Source organism: Taudactylus pleione, unplaced genomic scaffold (assembly GCF_031769625.1).
Source record: "Taudactylus pleione unplaced genomic scaffold, aTauple2 ptg000103l, whole genome shotgun sequence".
In the NCBI taxonomy this organism is placed as follows: domain Eukaryota; kingdom Metazoa; phylum Chordata; class Amphibia; order Anura; family Myobatrachidae; genus Taudactylus; species Taudactylus pleione.
The window spans coordinates 1,261,128-1,283,691 of NW_028284505.1; the positions used below are offsets into that span (position 1 = coordinate 1,261,128).

The 22,564-nt window shown below is 46.2% G+C and overlaps 1 protein-coding gene across 4 annotated transcripts in view; it reads right to left on the minus strand.

Moving 5' to 3' along the window:
- TNNI3K (TNNI3 interacting kinase) overlaps positions 1 to 22,564 on the minus strand; it is an 840,867-nt gene that overhangs the window by 20,945 nt on the left and 797,358 nt on the right. Inside the window, exon 24 of one of the 4 annotated variants that reach the window (XM_088470770.1) lies at positions 16,100 to 16,102. The exons of 2 other annotated variants lie outside the window; for them this stretch is intronic. In XM_088470770.1, coding sequence (XP_088326896.1) covers positions 16,100 to 16,102 — 3 coding nt within the window. Of the gene's footprint in view, positions 1 to 16,099; positions 16,103 to 16,840; positions 16,844 to 22,564 lie in introns of all 4 variants that reach the window. One more of the 4 variants, XM_088470771.1, reaches the window with a different exon arrangement.

Below are 22,564 nucleotides of genomic sequence, written 5' to 3' on the forward strand. Positions count from 1 at the left end.
CAAACTCCCTCTATGGCCTGTATTCAATTAGCCGAGAAAAGTCTGAATCCGCAAAAAACTATCGGCTATGGCGACTTTTCGCCATAACTCTGTATTCGATTGCAAACACATTTTGTGTACGTGAAAATGCAATGCAATGTAATAGGCGGAAAAGATTCGCCTCTGAATAGGTGGAGAATAAAAAGTGCAAAATCACTATTTTAGGGTGCAAAGGTGGGGAAACCACTCAGCACCCTTGGGACAGCCCTACAAAGAATAACTATGTAAAAAAAAAAAACTAAAAAAAAAGTGAGGAACACCCCAAAAAAGCACTTTGTAAAAGGGTGTGAAAAAGTGCAAAGTGGGGGTACAAACTTAAAAAGTAGCGAAATAGACTTTGGGGGGGGGTTGCAAGTATGGGGGAGGTGTTTTTTGGATTGCAGGATTGCTGAAGGTGCGTTTTTTACGTTTCTTATAACTTCAGTTTTGCGACTTTTAAATATGCTAGCACCCATTTTCAAGCACCCCAAATTTGCCTGGACTACTTATTTTCTCCAAAAAATACTGCTTTATGCCATTCTTCACCACTTGTGCAAAGACACTAATTAGAGGCAATTGTGCGAACTTAAGCACCCCAAACTGTTTCATTAGGGCTAATCGGGTACTACTACACTGATCCCCAATGTTTCCGCATCTTTTTGGGGGGTTCAGGCTGATTTGCCTGATTCTGACATCACTTTTCGCCTGTTCTGAATTTGCGTGTCTCTGGTTTTGCAACTTTTGGAATTGAATATGGCGAATAGCTGGGGCACACACGATAAGTTTCTGCAGCTAAAATACGTGATACAGGCTAAAAGTCCAGCAAGCGAAAAAGTATCGCGGGTGCAAAACTAATTGAATTCGGAGCTATATCTGCCTCTTACAATGCGATCATATAAAAATATTTACCATAGTTGGTGTAGGGATTTAGGCCCTCATTCAGAGCCGTACGCTCTGAGCAGAGCGCACGCTCTGAATGAGGGCCGGGCTCCATTTTCATGGAGCGTCCTCCTGGACGCTCGTATAGCTGTGGGTCACCACCCACAGGCTATACGAGCGTGCATTGTGATGGTCGCGATGGTCGAGACCATCGCGACCATCGAATTTGCGAGCTGGAGCCTGCGGTTGAGGTTTTCAACCGCAAGCTCCGGAGTGATTTTGGCTCTATCAGAGCCAAAATCACTCCCACTGACATCACTAGTGATGTCAGTGGGCCGGCTTCTGACGGTAGGCGTTCCCGTGGGAACGCCCCCGTCAGGGAGGCACGCCCCTGGCACGCCCACCAAAGGGGGCGTGCTGTCAATCAACATTGACAGCACGCCCCCTTTGATCGGACACAACGAGCGAAGGACTTTCCTTCGCTCGTCGCGTCTGGCGCATGCGCACGACGGAGCTCCCTCCATCGTGCGCATGCTCAGTCCATAACATCGACCCACTTGCGAGCGGACAGCCGCTCGCGAGTGGGTCTGAATCAGGCCCTTAGATAGGAGCCACAGCCAGCTAAATAGCTTGGATTATGCTTTTAATTGCTCCCTTACAGTGAAAAGGCTTTAGGTTAATTTCCTACCATGGTCATGGCGCCATCAGTGTAGAGTTTATATGTTCTCCCTGTGTTTGTTTGGGTCTCTAGTTTTCTCCTGCAGTCAGAAGACATACTGCACTGATAGGTTACTTGGATGCTGGTTATACTGCGATCAAACCATGTCAGCCCTCTGGCGTGAGAGCCGCTACCAACACTAGTAATGGCACTTATATCCACGCCATGCTAGTAGGTGCATAAATGGCATGCACTGTACATACGCATAACTGGCTACACAACCCTCTCTTACCTGCGGATGCCCCATTGCTGGCCAGTCCCACCCAGTAACGCTCACTTAGCTGTTGGTGAGAAATGTCTGAGTCGCTTGTAGGTTCTGTAAGTTACGTATATCAGCGGCGACGTATGTACAATTCTGCCAGAAATCGCGACATGCGGCCGCATTCGGACTTGCATGAGAATCAGACCCAATGTCAGCATTCTTGTGATAATTAGGGGGATATTTAATTTGACGCGAAAAGTCTGAGCTCGGACTTTTCGCCATCGTTGGAGCTTTTGACGGGGATAAAGTATCGGGCGCGTGCCCACTTATCCCCACATTCAATTAGAAATCAGCAAAAACGGGAAAGGTAAGTATTGAAAAATCCTGGGAATTTTCGGGAAATGGCACCCTCCTAAAGATGTCCAGACATGGGGGATCACTATGGGTACCCCCGATTTGGGCTGCTGAAGGTAGTCGGGGTTTTTAATAGCCGCGGCGGGTGCATAAATGCAGCTTTGGAAGAACGGGTGAAGAATAGTACTTAGGTTTTTTTTTGGGACAAATAACTTGTCCCATAAAATTTGGGGTAATTGAAAATGGGTGCAAGCATATTTATAAGTCCCTAAAGCAATTATTTAAAATTCTTCAAAAATGCACCTTCCGCAACCACCCGCAATGAAGAAAACACCTACCACATACATGGGGACCCCCCTGAATTAATTTAGCTAGTTTAGAAGTTTGTTCCCCCCAATTTTTTTTTACCCCAAAATGAAAGTACCTTTTTTGGGGGGTCCTGAAGCCTTTTTAAAAACATTTTTGACACAGAATACTTTTAGGGGAGTCTCCCAGGGGTGCAGGCTATTTTTTTTAAGCCTGCACCCCTAAACCCCAATTCTGCACTTTTTTTCGCCCCGTTTTTTAACAAAGACTTTTCGCACTGGCGAAAAGTCTTTGAAATTGAATACGGGGATAATTGAAACATGCGATAATGGCTTTTCGCAGCCAAATTGAATACACCCCTTAGTGTGAAACACAAGTCGTTTTTATTTTTTATATATATATATATATATAAAATAAATGTTGTTTATATATTGTTTATTAAGTGAAAGTGTGTGTGTGCCACAAAAATACCATTTCATCTAATGTTCTCGGAATTGGGTCTCGTTATGTGTGTGTCCATAATATTCAGACATTAGAAGTCGGGATACATATTGCTTAATATGAGGAAACATTTTATTGGCAAGTTCTATAAGAACTGGCCTTTTGGATCCGTAATGACAAACATTTATTTCAATAATCAGCCGGCAAATGTTGATTTATTGAAGTGCCTGCATTAGTGATGCCTCCATTCCTCTTCTGGGCATATATATCCTGCTTTATCACATGGATACATTATAATAATCGGCAGCACAATCTGGCTACATGCGGCGCCTGTGCCAGGATCCAAAATAACACAGCTGTCAGCTGGGAAAGCGTTTGATGTTGTAATAAAATAATACAAAGTAACGTCATGCTCATCCCACTGAACTGACACATTAATATTTAGTGGATATGAAGCTGTAATCTCTGTGAATAGAGAGAACCATGACTTTATTATTAAACGATATATAATAAGTGATATTTCACCATCAGACATCGGACTTTTACACCCCAGAACTTGACTAGCAGGAAACCTCACCAGTTGCGCTAGGGCTTTGCCGTCCAAGGGCGAATTCATATAGCAGCGAACTAAGGGCCTGATTAAGAGATTGTGCGTAATGCAGCCGCTCTCGCAATATGCAAATGCTGATCTTAGCCGTTCCGTTGTGCGTGGCGTGTGATGAAGTGTGTGGGCGCTGAGACGCCCACTTTCAGTCTCCGTGGTCTGTGCGTGTGCGAGGGAGATTGCAAACGCTTCAACATTGATGAAACATCGGTCGCCCCATCGACATTTGCGGTAGCCTAGGGTCTACTATAGCATCTCTCCTTTAATCCAACTAAACATGGCTTCCGAAGCAGGGGATTTGCGATTGGGAAAGCAGCCCGTGAGACGGCCCCTTTTTGTGTTCGCTTTAGGCCACCTCCCAGTCTCCACCCTTAAACGCCCTGGGATCACAAACCCCTTCCAGAGTGTTAGCGATGCCGTACGCAATTGTGAACGGCGTTGCTCACATTGGTTCGCGTGGGCTCAGTAAGGGTTTTTAGAGACTTTTTGCGCTTGTGCTGTAGCAAAACATCGCTCAACTGCGTAATTATGGGCGCTGCCTCCATCTCTGAATCAGGCCGTAAGTCACACGTCATATTAACACAGGTAAAACCCGCGGGAGTGAGTATTTGGTATTCATTCAGATAGTCTGCATTAAGTTAACACAGATTTTGAAGGGAGATGTTACAGTTCTCAGCTCGCAGCTACAGGCCAGGTGAGAACTAAGAAGGATTCCTTATTTTAATCTAAAAATGGCAGGATGCAGCAAAGTACCTCTAGAGCACTGCAATGAATAATAGTGTATTTAGAGATATTTAAATAGTAAAATATGGCAAATGAGGACAGGTTGATGTGGGAAAGGTATTCAGAGGTGTAAATGATGTGGGACAGGTATGTGGAGGTGTAAATGATGTAGGACAGGTATGTGGATGTGTAAATGATGTGGGACAGGTATGTGGAGGTGTAAATGATGTGGGACAGGTATGTGGAGGTGTAAATGATGTGGGACAGGTAGGGTGAGGTGTAAATGATGTGGGACAGGTAGGGTGAGGTGTAAATGATGTGGGACAGGTATGTGGAGGTGTAAATGATGTGGGACAGGTATGTGGAGGTGTAAATGATGTGGGACAGGTATGTGGAGGTGTAAATGATGTGGGACAGGTATGTGGAGGTGTAAATGATGTGGGACAGGTAGGGTGAGGTGTAAATGATGTGGGACAGGTATGTTGATTTGTAAATGATGTGGGACAGGTAGGGTGAGGTGTAAATGATGTAGGACAGGTAGGGTGAGGTGTAAATGATGTGGGACAGGTAGGGTGAGGTGTAAATGATGTGGGAAGGTATGTAGAGGTGTAAATGATGTGGGACAGGTATGTGGAGGTGTAAATGATGTGAGACAGGTATGTGGGGGTGTAAATGATGTGAGACAGGTATGTGGGGGTGTAAATGATGTGAGACAGGTATGTGGGGGTGTAAATGATGTGAGACAGGTATGTGGATGTGTAAATGATGTGGGACAGGTATGTGGAGGTGTAAATGATGTGGGACAGGTATGTGGAGGTGTAAATGATGTGGGACAGGTATGTGGAGGTGTAAATGATGTGGGACAGGTAGGGTGAGGTGTAAATGATGTAGGACAGGTAGGGTGAGATGTAAATGATGTGGGACAGGTAGAGTGAGGTGTAAATGATGTGGGAAGGTATGTAGAGGTGTAAATGATGAGGGACAGGTATGTGGAGGTGTAAATGATATGGGACAGGTATGGTGAGGTGTAAATGATGTACAGGTAGAGTGAGGTGTAAATGATGTGGGACAGGTAGGGTGAGGTGTATATGATGTGTGACATGTATGTGGAGGTGTAAATGATATTGGACAGATATGTATATCACATAGGTCACACAATGCGGACTGAGCTAACGCCGACATCAGCATGATGTCTAAGATTTGACGATTCTAAAGGAATTGCGCAAGCTGCTAGGGAAAAATATCCTGCAATGTGCACGTAAAGTGAATGTAGGACTTCACAACACGGAACGTGCAGGTAACTGTATTCAGCCACAAGTGTGTTTACACTAATATGGTCACATATATTGTATGAGCTCATTAACTGAATACTGTATCAAACGTGTTACAATATGAGATCTGGAGGCTGTCAGGGATGATGAGCTAGAAAAAGTCCTGTTCCCCCATTTATATCCATGTCCAATCGCATCATTTACCACCACCGATGAGCAGAAACTCAAACGGAGGATGACCTCTAGCCTCTATCAAAACTCCCATATATCAATGCATGGACATTTCTAATGGACACTTGAGCGTTCTCGAATCCTAGTAGAAACTAGAGATGTGCGGTTCGGTTCTCCAGAAATCCAAATCCACCCGAATGTCATAAATCTGGATAAATCCGAGACGCTAGTCTGATCTCCTAAACGGATCTGGATAAATCAGAGTCGCACTTCTGATCTTTTCACAGTTCCGAATTCGGATTTTAAATCCGGTTTTAGATTAAATAAATTACATGACTTTAGCAGTTTTTTAAAAGAAAAAAAATCAATTTGAAAACAAAAAACAAAAAATCACAGATCCAAAACCAAAACATGAAGATAAATCCAAATCAAAAACCAAAACATGGGGGTCAGCACCCAACTCTACTAGAGACTTATTTTATTATGATTTTATTCTCCTCCTTGTAAAATGCCTCATCATTGACGATCTCTAGTCGCCAGGGCCGGCTCTAGACATTGTGGAGCTCAGGGCGAAAGTTCCCAGATGCGCCCCCCCCAAAAAAAAATAAAAAAGAAAGAAAGAAATAACTTTTTTTAGATGGCGTTCCTCTGCACGCGCTGAAAGCGTCCTTGCGGAACACCCCCAATTCATCACACTGTGGGGCGTGCCCAGCACTTACGAAGCTGCTGGGCATCCCCCAAGCTCTCCCCTCGTGGCAAATAATTGCCATGTGCAGTAATGCGCCTTACACAGTGTGTCTTACACAGTAATACCCTTTATAACACATTATGCCACACACAGTAATGCCCTGTATAATACATTATGCCACACACAGTAATGCCCTGTATAATACATTATGCCACACACAGTAATGTCCTGTATAACACATTATGCCACACACAGTAATGCCCTTTATAACACATTATGCCACATGCAGTAATGCCCTGTATAACACATTATACCACATGCAGTAATGCCCTTTATAACACATTATGCCACACACAGTAATGCCCTTTATAACACATTATGCCACATGCAGTAATGCCCTGTATAACACATTATGCCACATGCAGTTATGCTCTGTATAACACATTATGCCACATGCAGTTATGCCCTTTATAACACATTATGCCACACACAGTAATGCCCTGTATAATACATTATGCCACACACAGTAATGTCCTGTATAACACATTATGCCACACACAGTAATGCACTTTATAACACATTATGCCACATGCAGTAATGCCCTGTATAACACATTATACCACATGCAGTAATGCCCTTTATAACACATTATGCCACACACAGTAATGCCCTTTATAACACATTATGCCACATGCAGTAATGCCCTGTATAACACATTATGCCACATGCAGTAATGCCCTGTATAACACATTATGCCACACACAGTAATGCCCTTTATAACACATTATGCCACATGCAGTAATGCCCTGTATAACACATTATGCCACATGCAGTAATGCCCTGTATAACACATTATGCCACATGCAGTAATGGCCTTTATAACACATTATGCCACATGTAGTAATGCCCTGTATAACACATTATGCCACACACAGTAATGCCCTTTATAACACATTATGCCACATGCAGTAATGCCCTGTATAACACATTATACCACATGCAGTAATGCCCTTTATAACACATTATGCCATACACAGTAATGCCCTTTATAACACATTATGCCACATGCAGTAATGCCCTGTATAACACATTATGCCACATGCAGTAATGCCCTGTATAACACATTATGCCACACACAGTAATGCCCTTTATAACACATTATGCCACATGCAGTAATGCCCTGTATAACACATTATGCCACACACAGTAATGCCCTTTATAACACATTATGCCACATGCAGTAATGCCCTGTATAACACATTATGCCACATGCAGTAATGCCCTGTATAACACATTATACCACATGTAGTAATGGCATTTATAACACATTATGCCACACACAGTAATGCCCTGTATAACACATTATGCCACATGCAGTAATGCCCTGTATAACACATTATGCCACATGCAGTAATGCCCTTTATAACACATTATGCCACATGCAGTAATGCCCTGTATAACACATTATACCACATGCAGTAATGCCCTTTATAACACATTATGCCACACACAGTAATGCCCTGAATAACACATTATGCCACATGCAGTAATGCCCTGTATAACACATTATGCCACATGCAGTAATGCCCTGTATAACACATTATGCCACACGCAGTAATGCCTTGTATAATACATTATGCCATACGAAGTAATGCCCTGTATAATACATTATGCCACATGCAGTAATGCCCTGTATAATACAGTATGCCACACACAGTAATTCTCTTTATAATACATTATCCCCAATTCAAATTATGCCACACAGTAGTCCCTTATTCATGTTATGACACACAGTAGTACCCCTTATACACAAGGCCCACAATAGTAGTGCCCCTAATACAATGACCACAGTAGTAGTGACCCTTATACAATGCCCGTGGCAGTGGTGCCCCTTATACAATGCCCACAGCAGTGGTGCCCCTTATACAATGCCCTCAGCAGTGGTGCCCCTTACATAATGGCCCCGGTAGTGGTGCCCCCCATGCAGTGCCCTCATTAGTGCCCGCAGTGGTAATACCCCCTTTGGTAATGCCCACAGTGTTAACACCCCCTGTAATAGTGCCCCATTGGTAATATCCCCTATAGTAGTGCCCCCAATAGTAGTGCCCACAGTAGTAATCTCCTCTATAGTAGTGCCCACAGTTCTAATGCCCACATTAGTAGTGCCCCCAGTGGTAATAGCCCCTATAGTAGTGCCTTCAGTAGTAATGCCCACTATAGTAATGCCTCCAGTAGTAATACCCACTATAGTAATGCCCCCATTAGTAGTGCCCCCAGTAGTAATGCCCCCTATATTAATGCCCCCATTAGTGGTGTCCACTGTTGTAATGTCCCTAGTAGTAATGCCCCCTATAGTCTTGCCCCCATTAGTAATGCCCCTCTATAGTTTTGCCCCCAGTAGTAATGCCCCCTATAGTTTTGCCCCCAGTAGTAATAACCCCCTATAGTCTTGCCCCCGGTAGTAATGCCCCCCTATAGTCTTGCCCCCAATAGTAATGCCCCCCTATAGCCATGCCCCCAGAAGTATTGCCCCCTATAGTAATCCCCACTATAGCCATGCCCCCGGTGCTGGTGCTTCTGGAAAAAAAAAATACAAACACACTTACCTTAAACCCCGCTACTGCGTCCGCTGCTGTCCGGTCCGACCACGACTCCACCACGGATCTATAGGTGAGACATCATAACATCCCTCCCATAGTGCTCTCTGCGGGAACTGGAGCTCAGGAGTGAGCTCCGGCTTAGGGCTGCCACTGCAGGGAGGGAGCCGGGTGCCCGCTGATAACAAATATCAGCGGGCGCCCGGCAAATGGAGGCTCCCTGCGGGGGGGACCAGCGCTGTTTCTTTTTTTTCTGGGATTTTTTTTTCTCTCCTGGGGACTCAGTGGCGCCCTCTAGGGTCCAGCGCTCCGGGCGATGGCCCTGTTAGCCCGCCCCTAGAACCACCACTGCTAGTAACCCATGAATCCGCTGACGCAGACCATGACCTTGTCTCTCCTGGAAAACAGGGACAACATTTCCGAAAACTGTGACCAACCACGCCCCCAGTGGAGCCGAGAGGGGGGGAGCGGGTACTAATTACCTGGGCACAAGCTTGCTGAAGGGGCCCGGGTCTGCCCCCCCCTCTTACAACACAGTAGCCCAGCACACACTGCTGTGTGCTGGGCTGCTCTGGGAGACTGCTCGCAGCTGCTAAGCAGCCGCAGCAGTCTCCTATGCCTGTGATCGCGCCCCCCACTGGCTATGCGCCAGCGCGCAGCACCGGCACTGCAAAAATCCCCCCCCAAGTGGAAGTGGCCACGCCTCCCATGATTACATCACGCCCCCTTTCCCCACCTGCACGTCCCTGCTCCGCCCCACAAACACCGCAGCATGTCAATTATCCTGCAGCTTGGGGGGGGCGTAATCGCTGGACATGTTTTGCACATGCGCAGAACTGGTCCTGCGCAAACGCAGACCCGGAAACATCATCGGATGAACGTACATCTCTGAATGAAGCCCTCTGGTCGTGTTTCATCTCTAGTAATTACCCGAATTCCAACCCCTTTAATCACCCATATTATGCTGCCCCTAATGCATACTGCCTGGGGCAGCTGCCTCATTATAGGGAGACCTCGGGCCTTTTGTACATAACGGGCCTGGTGGCTGTAAATATTCCGCAGACATTTGGCAGAGCAAGGTCCGTGCTTTCCCCTGACAGATAAAATTATGTTTAATGATCCCTGATGACTAAGCAATAAACACTCAGATGTCTATTATTAAACGGTTGACATATACCGAGCAGAGAGAGCTATCTCCTCGTCTCAGGCTCTGACACAGCTCGGTGTGAAGCCGCTTTCCTCCTACTCCACAACATTAAAGATTCATTAATTTCCACCGACTACATGAAATCATTCAGACCTGTTAAACAAGTGCAAGCCCAGATAAGGGAATACTAAGCAGCAGTCTCAGGGTAATATTCTATGCACAGAAGCAGAAGAGAGCATCAGCCCTCTCAGTATTCATTTATAGGCTGGAGAGAAGGAGCTGGATATGGACATTATAACAATCGGATGGTTTAGTGTGGGACAGTGCGACACGGCCACCTGGGGGGGGGGATCGTTACTATCGCCCAGTGCGCTGAATTACCAGGGACAACTCAATGAGAGATGCTCATCTACAGCGCAGGATGTGTGTGTGTGTATATATATACAGTATATATATATATATATATGTATATATATATATATATATAATTAGAGATGAGCGGGTCCGGTTCTCTGAGAACCAGACCCACCCGAACTTCCAGATCCAAGGCGGGAACTGAGCTAGGGTCAGGCTTTCCCGAGTGACTCAGATCTCAAAACGAGGCAAAACATCATCCTCCCACTATCAGATTCTCACGGATTTTGGATTATATAAAGGCCCCCTGCAACCTGCACCATTTTCACTGTGGAGAGAGAAGCTAGTAGACGTGTAGTCCTTACCTCCTTGAAGAAGGCAGAGCCCCTGCCAAAACGCGTTGGAGACCCCCTACATTCTGACACCACAGCCAGCTTACACCAGAGCTCTTCATTCCTGCGGAGAACTCGGTCGAGCCTTGCTGCTTCCAGAACCCTCTCTACCCACCACCCGCAGGGCCGCGCTGGGCATCACACCTAGCAAAGCCCTTCGCACCCCTCTTGATCACCACTCCACCTGCTAGACCCAGGCGACCACGCACCGCCCCCTGGGAGCAACCAACACCAGCTCCACTCACAGCTGTTCATCCAGCAGCAATCCCTAAGCGATCCACACCAGCAGGCACCCACCAGGCAGCGGGAACAGAACGCCAGCAACGCGGTGCACCAAGCCCCACAGTGCACCAGCAAGCCACTACCACACACAGAGCTTCCTCCAACCGCTGACACCGCAACAGCCATCCAACACCGCATCGGCAAAAGGAAACTAACACCAGCTACCAGCAGCCCAAGCCTTTTTCACCAACAAATCCTACCGGTAGGTAAGTGACTCCGAGACTTATACCCCTGAACGGGACGCCGCCAGGGTGTACATCCACAACCGCCAGACCCGCTGCCAACCCACCACTCCCCTCCCCCCGAGACATCCTAAGACTGTTGACCAAAGGTCCAGCAGGGGTAACGTGCCGGTCTATTGAACTGCACGGAAAGGAGCCCCCTAAAAGGGTCCACTCACCTCCCCAGTCTCCACCCACACACACCCCCAAGTGGATCGCTCACCCCACCTGGGTGCCTGGGACCAAACAGGATTAGTACTGTTTTTTTCCAATAAACCCTTTGGCCCCCATTTCTGCCTCTGTCTTCATTTCCTCACCCACCACCTCCAGTCCATTAGACCCCCTTCCCTCCCTACACCCCATCACTCCACAAACAACATCGAACACAAAAGACCACAACACACTATTACTCCAGCATTACACCCATAGGGCGAGCGCACCCTCCGCACCCTCTACCCCATTGTGTAGTCAGTTACTGTCAGTTACTCGGTGTGTGTGTCCAGTAAAAGGTCTTGGCCTGAAGGCTGCTGCTGTGTTGTCCATAAAGGGACTTAGGCGGCAGAATATAAGGTGGCTTCCTTCAGTGGGTGCTGCAGCTGCTGTGTCACTTGTCCTGTCAATTAACTGTGGCTGCTGCTGTGTTTTTGTCCTGTCCATCAGGCTAGGTCTTTTTTAATGTTCCTGTACAGGTTGGCAATGCTTTTCTAGTGAAGTGGAATCTTTGCAAAGGATTGTTTAACAGTCAATTGTTTTTTTGAAAGCACTACTAGTAGTTTTCCTGGTCCCCTTCTGGAATGAGAATCTACTCCCAGCAGCAGCAGGCATAGCACTCAAGGATTGTTCTGGGGCAAGGACTGATGCGAATGAGTAAAATATTTTTTGTAAATGCCTCCCCTCCTCCCTCATAAATTTGCTTCGGAATCAAATTTTTTTATTAAATTAACTACCAACCAACCCTTCCTGTCCCTGCCTTCAACTACATACATACTACAACTCCATCAGGCCTCTTGAATAATAAAAACATTTGTTTTCTGATTTGCCATGTTGGAAGTTGAACTGCCACATGTTTGTGCCTCCCACTGCTGCCACTTAGCTTAGTCATCCGGCTAGCTTGGTGCAAATTTTGGGCCTAAACTGGATGAATACAATATTGTGAGCTGTGAGGTGGTCAAAATTGACTGGAAATGAGTTGAAATTAATGTTATTGAGGTTAATAATACTGTAGGAAGAACCCCCCCCCCAAAAAAAAAATTATGTGATTTTAGCAGATTTTATCAATTTAAAAAAAAAAATACAGATCCAAAACAAAAAAACGAAACACGCAAGGTGCGGTTTTGGCAAAACCAAATCCAGAAACAAAACACAAGGAGATACAGGTTCAAAACACAGGGGTCGGCGCAAATCTCTAATATATATTATATATAATGTATTATATATATATATATATATATATATATATACACTGTACACACACAAGACTGTATACTGTGCACTGTAGCTGCTGTACACATTTATTACATAATACATTAAGGAAAATACAAACACATACATATTTCCTGCATAAGAATTTACGGTATTTTGCATTATGGACTGACATTCACATTTGTAGTAATATTCTGGCTAATACGTGGGGACTCTGATGATCTCTAATAATGGGAATCCTCCCAAACTAATCAGAAAATATTATACGAGTATTTTCCACTATAATTGTGATGTAATTGTTCACATCTTGCTGACAGACTTTATACCGCAGAGTACAAGCGGTGGCTTCCTTAGAACGCAAACTCTTTTCTATAATTTTTTCAAAAATATACCTGTATAATTTTTGCACTTTATAAAGCAGTGATATGCTGTACAGTGCTGTACATAAAGGCGATGCAATTCTTATAGATGTCTTGTTCTCTGGGGCAGTGGGTAGAAACCAGAGAAAATCACGCAAACATGGACCCTAGTTGAAACCATTTATACAATACAGATGGCAGTCTAGTTACGGTTATACAATACAGATAGCATCCTAGTGAAGTTGTAAAATGTACAGAGCATCCTGGTGAATGCATACACAAGAGGAAATCCTAGTGAACACTGTACAAGACAGGGAGCATCCCAGTGAACACTGTAAAATACAGAGAGCATCTTAGTGACCACTATACAATACAGAGAATATCCTAAAGTCTATTGTTGAGGCAAATGGGAGAACAGAAAGGGGTCGGGAGCTAGGCAGCAGGGGTGGGTTAAGAGAGGGCCTCCCGAGAATTAGAATGATGCTTATATCTAAGGAGATGTCACAAATCCAGGGCAGCCCTGTCAAGATGGTAACGTTCCTTGGGGCTGGGAGAAAAAAGGAGGTTTTTTAATTAATTCCTTGGAAACTGTGGACACCGGGGCAATGAAAGTACATGTCCGATTGCTGCCTCAAATGCTCAGTGTCTTAGAAGATAACCCCCAAAGTGTCATTTACACTGCAACAGAGTGATCCGAGTTCATTAAGAAGACTTCGCAACTTAGACGATCTCGCCATCCCATGCCCTCATTCGGCATTAGAGGGGTATTTATCAAAGCTGGGTGAGAGAGATAAAATTGTGAAATATAAATTACCAACCAATCACCTCCTAACTAGGGGTGTGCACCGGCCACTTTTCGTGTTTTGTGTTTTGGTTTTGGATCTGGATCTTTCTTCGTGTTTTGGATCTGGATTGGTTTTGCCAAAACCAACCTTCCGTGTTTTGGGTTCTGGGTTTTGTGTTTTGGATCTGTATTTTTTTTAAAAAAAGCATAAAAACAGCTAAAATCACAGAATTTGTTGGTTTCTCTGCTCCTATGCTATTATTAACCTCAATAACCTTAATTTCCACTCATTTCCAGTCTATTCTGAACACCTCACACCTCACAATAGTGTTTTCATGTCCAAAAGGTTGCACCGAGGTAGCTGGATGACTATGCTAAGCGACACGAGTGGGCGGCACAAACACGTGACCCATCTAGGAGTGACACTGCAGTGGCAGACAGGATGGCAGTTAGAAAAACTAGGCCCCAAACTGTACATAATGCAAAGAAAAAAAAGAAGTGCAAGATGGAATTGTCCTTGGGCCCTCCCACCCACCCTTATGTTGTATAAACAGGACATGCACACTTTAACAAATCAATCATTTCAGCGCCAGGGTCTGCCACACAACTGTGGCTGAAATGATTGGTTCGTTTGGGCCCCCACAAAACAAGCTGGCAATTAATGTGTCCCTGCACAAACTGGCTCTACGGAGGCAAGATGTCATCCTCATCCTCCTCATCCACCGATTCCTCACCCTCTTCAGTGTGTACATCCTCATCCTCACAAAGTATTAACTCGTCCCCACTTGAATCCACCACCACAGGTCCCTCTGTACCTTCTGGAGGCTGGTCTCCCTGGAAGAGCTGATAATTCATTTTGATGAACATCATCTTCTCCACATTCTGTGGAAGCAACCTCCTACGCCTTTCGCTGACAAGGTTCCCGGCTGCACTAAACACTCTTTTGGAGTACACACTGGAGGGGGGGCAACTCAGGTAAAATAGAGCCAGCTTGTACAGGGGCCTCCAAATTGCCTCTTTTTCCTGCCAGTACAGGTATGGACTGTCTGACATGCCTACTTGGATGCTGTCACCGATGTAATCCTCCACCATTCTGTCAATGGTGACAGTATCATATGCAGTGACAGTAGACATGTCAGAAATTGTTGCCAGGTCCTTCAGTCCGGACCAGATGTCCAAACTTGGTCCTGCCTGCCCTGCATCACCGCCAGCGGGTTGCTTAGGATATCTAAGTTTTTTCCTGGCAGCCCCAGTTGCGGGAGAAAATGAAGAAGGAGCCGTTGACGTGTCACGTTCCGCTTCAGCTGACAGTGTGTTCACCAGCAGGTCTTTGCACCTCTGCAGGCTTGTGTCGGCCGGAAAGAGAGACACCACATAGGCTTTAAACCTAGGATCAAGCACGGTGGCCAAAATGTAGTGGTCTGATTTCAACAGATTGACCACCCTGGAATCCTGGCAAAGCGAATGAAGGGCTTCATCCACAAGTCCCACATGCCGAGCGGAATCGCTCCGTCTTAGCTCCTCCTTCACTTTCTCCAGCTGCTTCTGCAAAAGCCTGATGAGGGGAATGACCTGACTCAAGCTGGCTGTGTCTGAACTGACTTCACGTGTGGCAAGTTCGAAGGGCTGGAGAACCTTGCACAACACGGAAATCATTCTCCACTGCGCTTGAGTCAGGTGCATACCCCCTCCTTTGCCTATGTCATAGGTGGATGTATAGGCTTGTATGGCCTTTTGCTGCTCCTCCATCCTCTGAAGCATATAGAGGGTTGAGTTCCACCGCATCACAACCTCTTGCTTCAGGTGATGGCGGGGCAGGTTCAAGAGTGTTTGCTGGCGCTCCAGTCTTCGGCACGCAATCGCTGAATGGCGAAAGTGGCCAGAAATTTTTCGGGCCACCCAAAGCGTCTCCTGCACGCCCCTGTCGCTTTTCAGAAAATTCTGCACCACCAAGTTTATTGTGTGAGCAAAACATGGGACGTGCTGGAATTTGCCCAGATGTAATGCCCGCACAATATTGGTGGCGTTGTCAGATATCACAAATCCCCAGGAGAGTCTAAGTGGGGTAAGCCACTGGGCGATGATTTCCCTCAGTTTCTCTAAGAGGTTGTCGGCGGTGTGCCTCTTACTGACACCGGTGATACACAGCGTAGCCTGCCTTGTAACGAGCTGGCGTTTCTGAGATGCTGCTACTGGTGACGCTGCTGCTGTTGCTGCGTAAGGTGATACATCTACCCAGTGGGCTGTCACAGTCATATAGTCCTTAGTCTGCCCTGTTCCACTTGTCCACATGTCCGTGGTTAAGTGGACATTGTGTACAACGGCATTTTTCAGGACACTGAGGACACTTTTTCTGACGTTTCTGTACAGTCTCGGTATCGCCTGCCTAGTGAAGTGGAATCTAGACGGGATTTGGAACCGGGGACACACTACCTCCATCAATTGTCTAAATCCCACTGCACTAATGGCGGATACCGGACGCACGTCTAACACCAACATAGCAGTCAAGGCCTCAGTTATACGTTTTGCTTCAGGATGACTGCTGTCGTACTTCATCCTCCTCGCTAAGGACTGTTGGAGGGTCAATTGTTTAGTAAAAGTAGTGGTGTTCCTACTTCCTCTCTGGGATGATGAACGACTCCCAGCAGCAGCAACAGCAGCAGCGGCAGCAGTAGGCGTAGCAATGCAGGATCCTCCAGAGGAATCCCGGATAGGAGAGTCAGTCATGCCAGTGACATGGCCTGCAGGACTACTTCCGATCCTGACTAAGGAGGAAATTGACGAGGAGGGAGTTGACGGTGTGGTTTGCAGGCGCTTGGATACAACAGGACAACGGGATTTAGGTGTCCCTGGACTGCTTACGGTCTTAGCCAAAGTTTCTGAACTTGACAGTAACTTTTTATGAACGCGCTGCAGGTGCCGTATAAGGGAGGATGTTCCTAGGTGGTTGACGTCCCTACCCCTACTTATTTCACCTTTACATATGGTACATATGGCAAGACAGTTGTTGTCCGGATTTGGATAGAAATATTGCCAGACCAAAGAGGTGGAATGTTTGGTCTTCTGCCCAGGCATGACCGTGATGGGCTTTTTCATCCCACGGACAACAACTGTCTCCCCCGGAGCCTGATTTAAACAAACCACATCACCATCAGAATCCTCCTCGCCAACTTCCTCCTCAGCGCCAGCTACACCAGTATCCTCATCCTGTTGTACTTCAACAGTGACATCTTCAATTTGCATATCAGCAAGTGGACTGTGGGTGCTCCTTTCAGCACTTGCAGGGGGCGTGCAAATGGTGGAAAGAGCCACCTCTTCCCGTCCAGTGCTGGGAAGGTCAGGCATCGCAACCACCACCACACTTGGACTCTCCTTGGGGATTTGTGATATCTTCTTAGAAAGCACAGTTCTTCGCTGTGCTTTTGCCAGCTTAACTCTTTTGATTTTTTTAGTGGGAGGAGGGCTTCCATCGTCATGTGAAGCTGAACCACTAGTCATGAACATACTAGGGATCGACCTTAGCCGTTCTTTGCCACTCCGTGTCGTAAATGGCATATTGGCAAGTTTACGTTTCTCTTCAGCTGATTTAAATGTCTTTTTCAAGGTCATTTTCCTGAACTTTGCCATTTGGGATTGTATGTGCCCTCTACTATGACATTGGGCATCGGCCTTGGCAGACGACGTTGATGGCATGTTATCGTCTATGTCATGACTAGTGGCAGCAGCTTCAGCACTAGGAGGAAGTGGTTCTTGATCTTTCTCTATTTTATTTTTATCGGAGAAAGTTTGGTCCTCCATTTATGTTATATCGATTTGATATATACGTGCGACTAAACACAGAAAATAATTTTTTTTTTGGTTTGGACTGGAGTGTACTTTCAGGGGTTACAGCACCCTTTAACGGTCAAGCCAGCCGGCCCTTTACTTATGACACAGGCGCACGCTTAGCACTACTTTGTTGATGCACGTGCGGCTACTGCGCACACAATTCACAAACACAGAAAATAATTTTTTTTTTGGTTTGGACTGGAGTGTACTTTGGGGGTTACAGCACCCTTTAACGGTCAAGCCAGCCGGCCCTTTACTTATGACACAGGCGCACTCTTGGCACTACTTTGTTGATGCACGTGCGGCTACTGCGCACACAATTCACAAACACAGAAAATAATTTTTTTTTTGGTTTGGACTGGAGTGTACTTTCGGGGGTTACAGCACCCTTTAACGGTGAAGCCAGCCGGCCCTTTACTTATGACACAGGCGCACGCTTGGCACTACTTTGTTGATGCACGTGCGGCTACTGCGCACACAATTCACAAACACAGAAAATAATTTTTTTTTTGGTTTGGACTGGAGTGTACTTTCGGGGGTTGCAGCACCCTTAACGGTCAAGCCAGCCGGCCCTTTACTTATGACACAGGCGCACGCTTGGCACTACTTTGTTGATGCACGTGCGGCTACTGCGCACACAATTCACAAACACAGAAAATAATTTTTTTTTTGGTTTGACTGGAGTGTACTTTCGGGGGTTACAGCACCCTTTAACGGTCAAGCCAGCCGGCCCTTTACTTATGACACAGGCGCACGCTTGGCACTACTTTGTTGATGCACGTGCGGCTACTGCGCACACAATTCACAAACACAGAAAATAATTTTTTTTTTGGTTTGGACTGGAGTGTACTTTCGGGGGTTACAGCACCCTTAACGGTCAAGCCAGCCGGCCCTTTACTTATGACACAGGCGCACGCTTGGCACTACTTTGTTGATGCACGTGCGGCTACTGCGCACACAATTCACAAACACAGAAAATAATTTTTTTTTTGGTTTGGACTGGAGTGTACTTTCGGGGGTTACAGCACCCTTAACGGTCAAGCCAGCCGGCCCTTTACTTATGACACAGGCGCACGCTTGGCACTACTTTGTTGATGCACGTGCGGCTACTGCGCACACAATTCACAAACACAGAAAATAATTTTTTTTTTGGTTTGGACTGGAGTGTACTTTCGGGGGTTACAGCACCCTTTAACGGTCAAGCCAGCCGGCCCTTTACTTATGACACAGGCGCACGCTTGGCACTACTTTGTTGATGCACGTGCGGCTACTGCGCACACAATTCACAAACACAGAAAATATTTTTTTTTTTGGTTTGGACTGGAGTGTACTTTCGGGGGTTACAGCACCCTTAACGGTCAAGCCAGCCGGCCCTTTACTAATGACACAGGCGCACGCTTGGCACTACTTTGTTGATGCACGTGCGGCTACTGCGCACACAATTCACAAACACAGAAAATAATTTTTTTTTTGGTTTGGACTGGAGTGTACTTTCGGGGGTTACAGCACCCTTAACGGTCAAGCCAGCCGGCCCTTTACTTATGACACAGGCGCACGCTTGGCACTACTTTGTTGATGCACGTGCGGCTACTGCGCACACAATTCACAAACACAGAAAATAATTTTTTTTTTGGTTTGGACTGGAGTGTACTTTCGGGGGTTACAGCACCCTTAACGGTCAAGCCAGCCGGCCCTTTACTTATGACACAGGCGCACGCTTGGCACTACTTTGTTGATGCACGTGCGGCTACTGCGCACACAATTCACAAACACAGAAAATAATTTTTTTTTGGGTTTGGACTGGAGTGTACTTTCGGGGGTTACAGCACCCTTAACGGTCAAGCCAGCCGGCCCTTTACTTATGACACAGGCGCACGCTTGGCACTACTTTGTTGATGCACGTGCGGCTACTGCGCACACAATTCACAAACACAGAAAATAATTTTTTTTTTGGTTTGGACTGGAGTGTACTTTCGGGGGTTACAGCACCCTTAACGGTCAAGCCAGCCGGCCCTTTACTTATGACACAGGCGCACGCTTGGCACTACTTTGTTGATGCACGTGCGGCTACTGCGCACACAATTCACAAACACAGAAAATAATTTTTTTTTTGGTTTGGACTGGAGTGTACTTTCGGGGGTTACAGCACCCTTTAACGGTCAAGCCAGCCGGCCCTTTACTTATGACACAGGCGCACGCTTGGCACTACTTTGTTGATGCACGTGCGGCTACTGCGCACACAATTCACAAACACAGAAAATATTTTTTTTTTTGGTTTGGACTGGAGTGTACTTTCGGGGGTTACAGCACCCTTAACGGTCAAGCCAGCCGGCCCTTTACTTATGACACAGGCGCACGCTTGGCACTACTTTGTTGATGCACGTGCGGCTACTGCGCACACAATTCACAAACACAGAAAATAATTTTTTTTTTGGTTTGGACTGGAGTGTACTTTCGGGGGTTACAGCACCCTTAACGGTCAAGCCAGCTGGCCCTTTACTTATGACACAGGCGCACGCTTGGCACTACTTTGTTGATGCACGTGCGGCTACTGCGCACACAATTCACAAACACAGAAAATAATTTTTTTTTTGGTTTGGACTGGAGTGTACTTTCGGGGGTTACAGCACCCTTAACGGTCAAGCCAGCCGGCCCTTTACTTATGACACAGGCGCACGCTTGGCACTACTTTGTTGATGCACGTGCGGCTACTGCGCACACAATTCACAAACACAGAAAATAATTTTTTTTTTGGTTTGGACTGGAGTGTACTTTCGGGGGTTACAGCACCCTTAACGGTCAAGCCAGCCGGCCCTTTACTTATGACACAGGCGCACGCTTGGCACTACTTTGTTGATGCACGTGCGGCTACTGCGCACACAATTCACAAACACAGAAAATAATTTTTTTTGGGGTTTGGACTGGAGTGTACTTTCGGGGGTTACAGCACCCTTAACGGTCAAGCCAGCCGGCCCTTTACTTATGACACAGGCGCACGCTTGGCACTACTTTGTTGATGCACGTGCGGCTACTGCGCACACAATTCACAAACACAGAAAATAATTTTTTTTTTGGTTTGGACTGGAGTGTACTTTCGGGGGTTACAGCACCCTTAACGGTCAAGCCAGCCGGCCCTTTACTTATGACACAGGCGCACGCTTGGCACTACTTTGTTGATGCACGTGCGGCTACTGCGCACACAATTCACAAACACAGAAAATAATTTTTTTTTGGTTTGGACTGGAGTGTACTTTCGGAGGTTACAGCAACCTTTAACGGTCAAGCCAGCCGGCCCTTTACTTATGACACAGGCGCACGCTTGGCACTACTTTGTTGATGCACGTGCGGCTACTGCGCACACAATTCACAAACACAGAAAATATATTATTTTTTTAGCACTTGGGGGGAGCACCCCTGATGGACAGAGCACCCCCTGGACAACACTACAGCACTCCTTTAGGACTGGGACACTGCACAGGACTTTGGAGTGGACACAGCCCCTATGGAGAACTGACTGCACAACACAGTCCAGCCAGCCCCTATGGACTTTGAAGTAGTGGACACAGCCCCTATTAACAACAGCAGCACAGCACAACACAGCCAGCCCCTATGGACTTTGAAGTAGTGGACAACAGCAGCACTACACTACACTACACTACACAGCACTAACTCCCACCCTCCCTCTTCACTGTCCACAGCCGAGTGAGAAAATGGCGCCGACGCGGGTACCTTATATAGGATCCAAAACCCGCGAGACTCGGAAGGCGGGATGATGACGTTTTGCCTCGATTTCAGATCCGAGTCAGGCGGGAAAAGTCGAGCCTGACTCGGATCGGACTCGGATCGGGGGGGCTCGGGGGGGTTCGGATTTCAGAAATCCGAACCCGCTCACCCCTACTCCTAACTATCATTTTTAAAGAAAACCTGCAAAATGTAAATTGGAAGCCGATTGAGTAGTACTTTTATCTCTCTCCCAGCTTTGATAAATATAACTCCGGGACCAGGAGCCCTGAGCCGGGGCTTTGTACGAGACCACAATGCTCCCATCACATGGACGTGTATTAAATATTTTTCATCCACCATAAGAATACCAACCATTTCAATAAATTACAGATGTTATTTAGAATATTAAAAAAGGCTTTAAAGACACTGATGAAAGAGTCGGTGAAACTCCTCCAGGCTATGTAAAGATCTCCTCTAGACTGCTTTTACTATGCTAATGTCTCTTCTTCAACTTCTTAGAAGTATTGTCAAAAGTATGCATCATATAATAATACAATTAAATCTACAATGCCTCTATTGTTGGGGGTTTCGTACCGCTGCCCCTGCGCTCCAATTATCCAGCCGGAAGCGCAGTGGTTTCTGCCTGCCTAAATATAAATAGCCATTTTAGGTAATTTATAAACCTCGGTGCTTCAGTTTCTGCACTGAGGGAAAGTTTGGGAAGAAATACGGAGGAAAAAAAATCCTTGGATCAATTAGAATTTAAAAGGAAGTTGGTTGTGCAGACAAGGTTAGACACAGAGATGCAGAGCTCCGGGGCATAAGAGAGAATACAGCCCCAATGCACTATGGTGTGAGTGGCAGCTGAGATTCTATATTTTAAAGGCTCGTCCACATTCAGAATGAAAATGTATAAATAAAAACATACAGGACAGTTTGGGCACTGGAGACACAGAATGGCGATACTGCAGCAATGCACGATGCATTATTCACACGTTCTGCAACCTAATGACATAGCCTTATTACCTCAATATATTGGAGTGCAGCAGATATGTCACTATTATTTTTTCCCCATTTTAC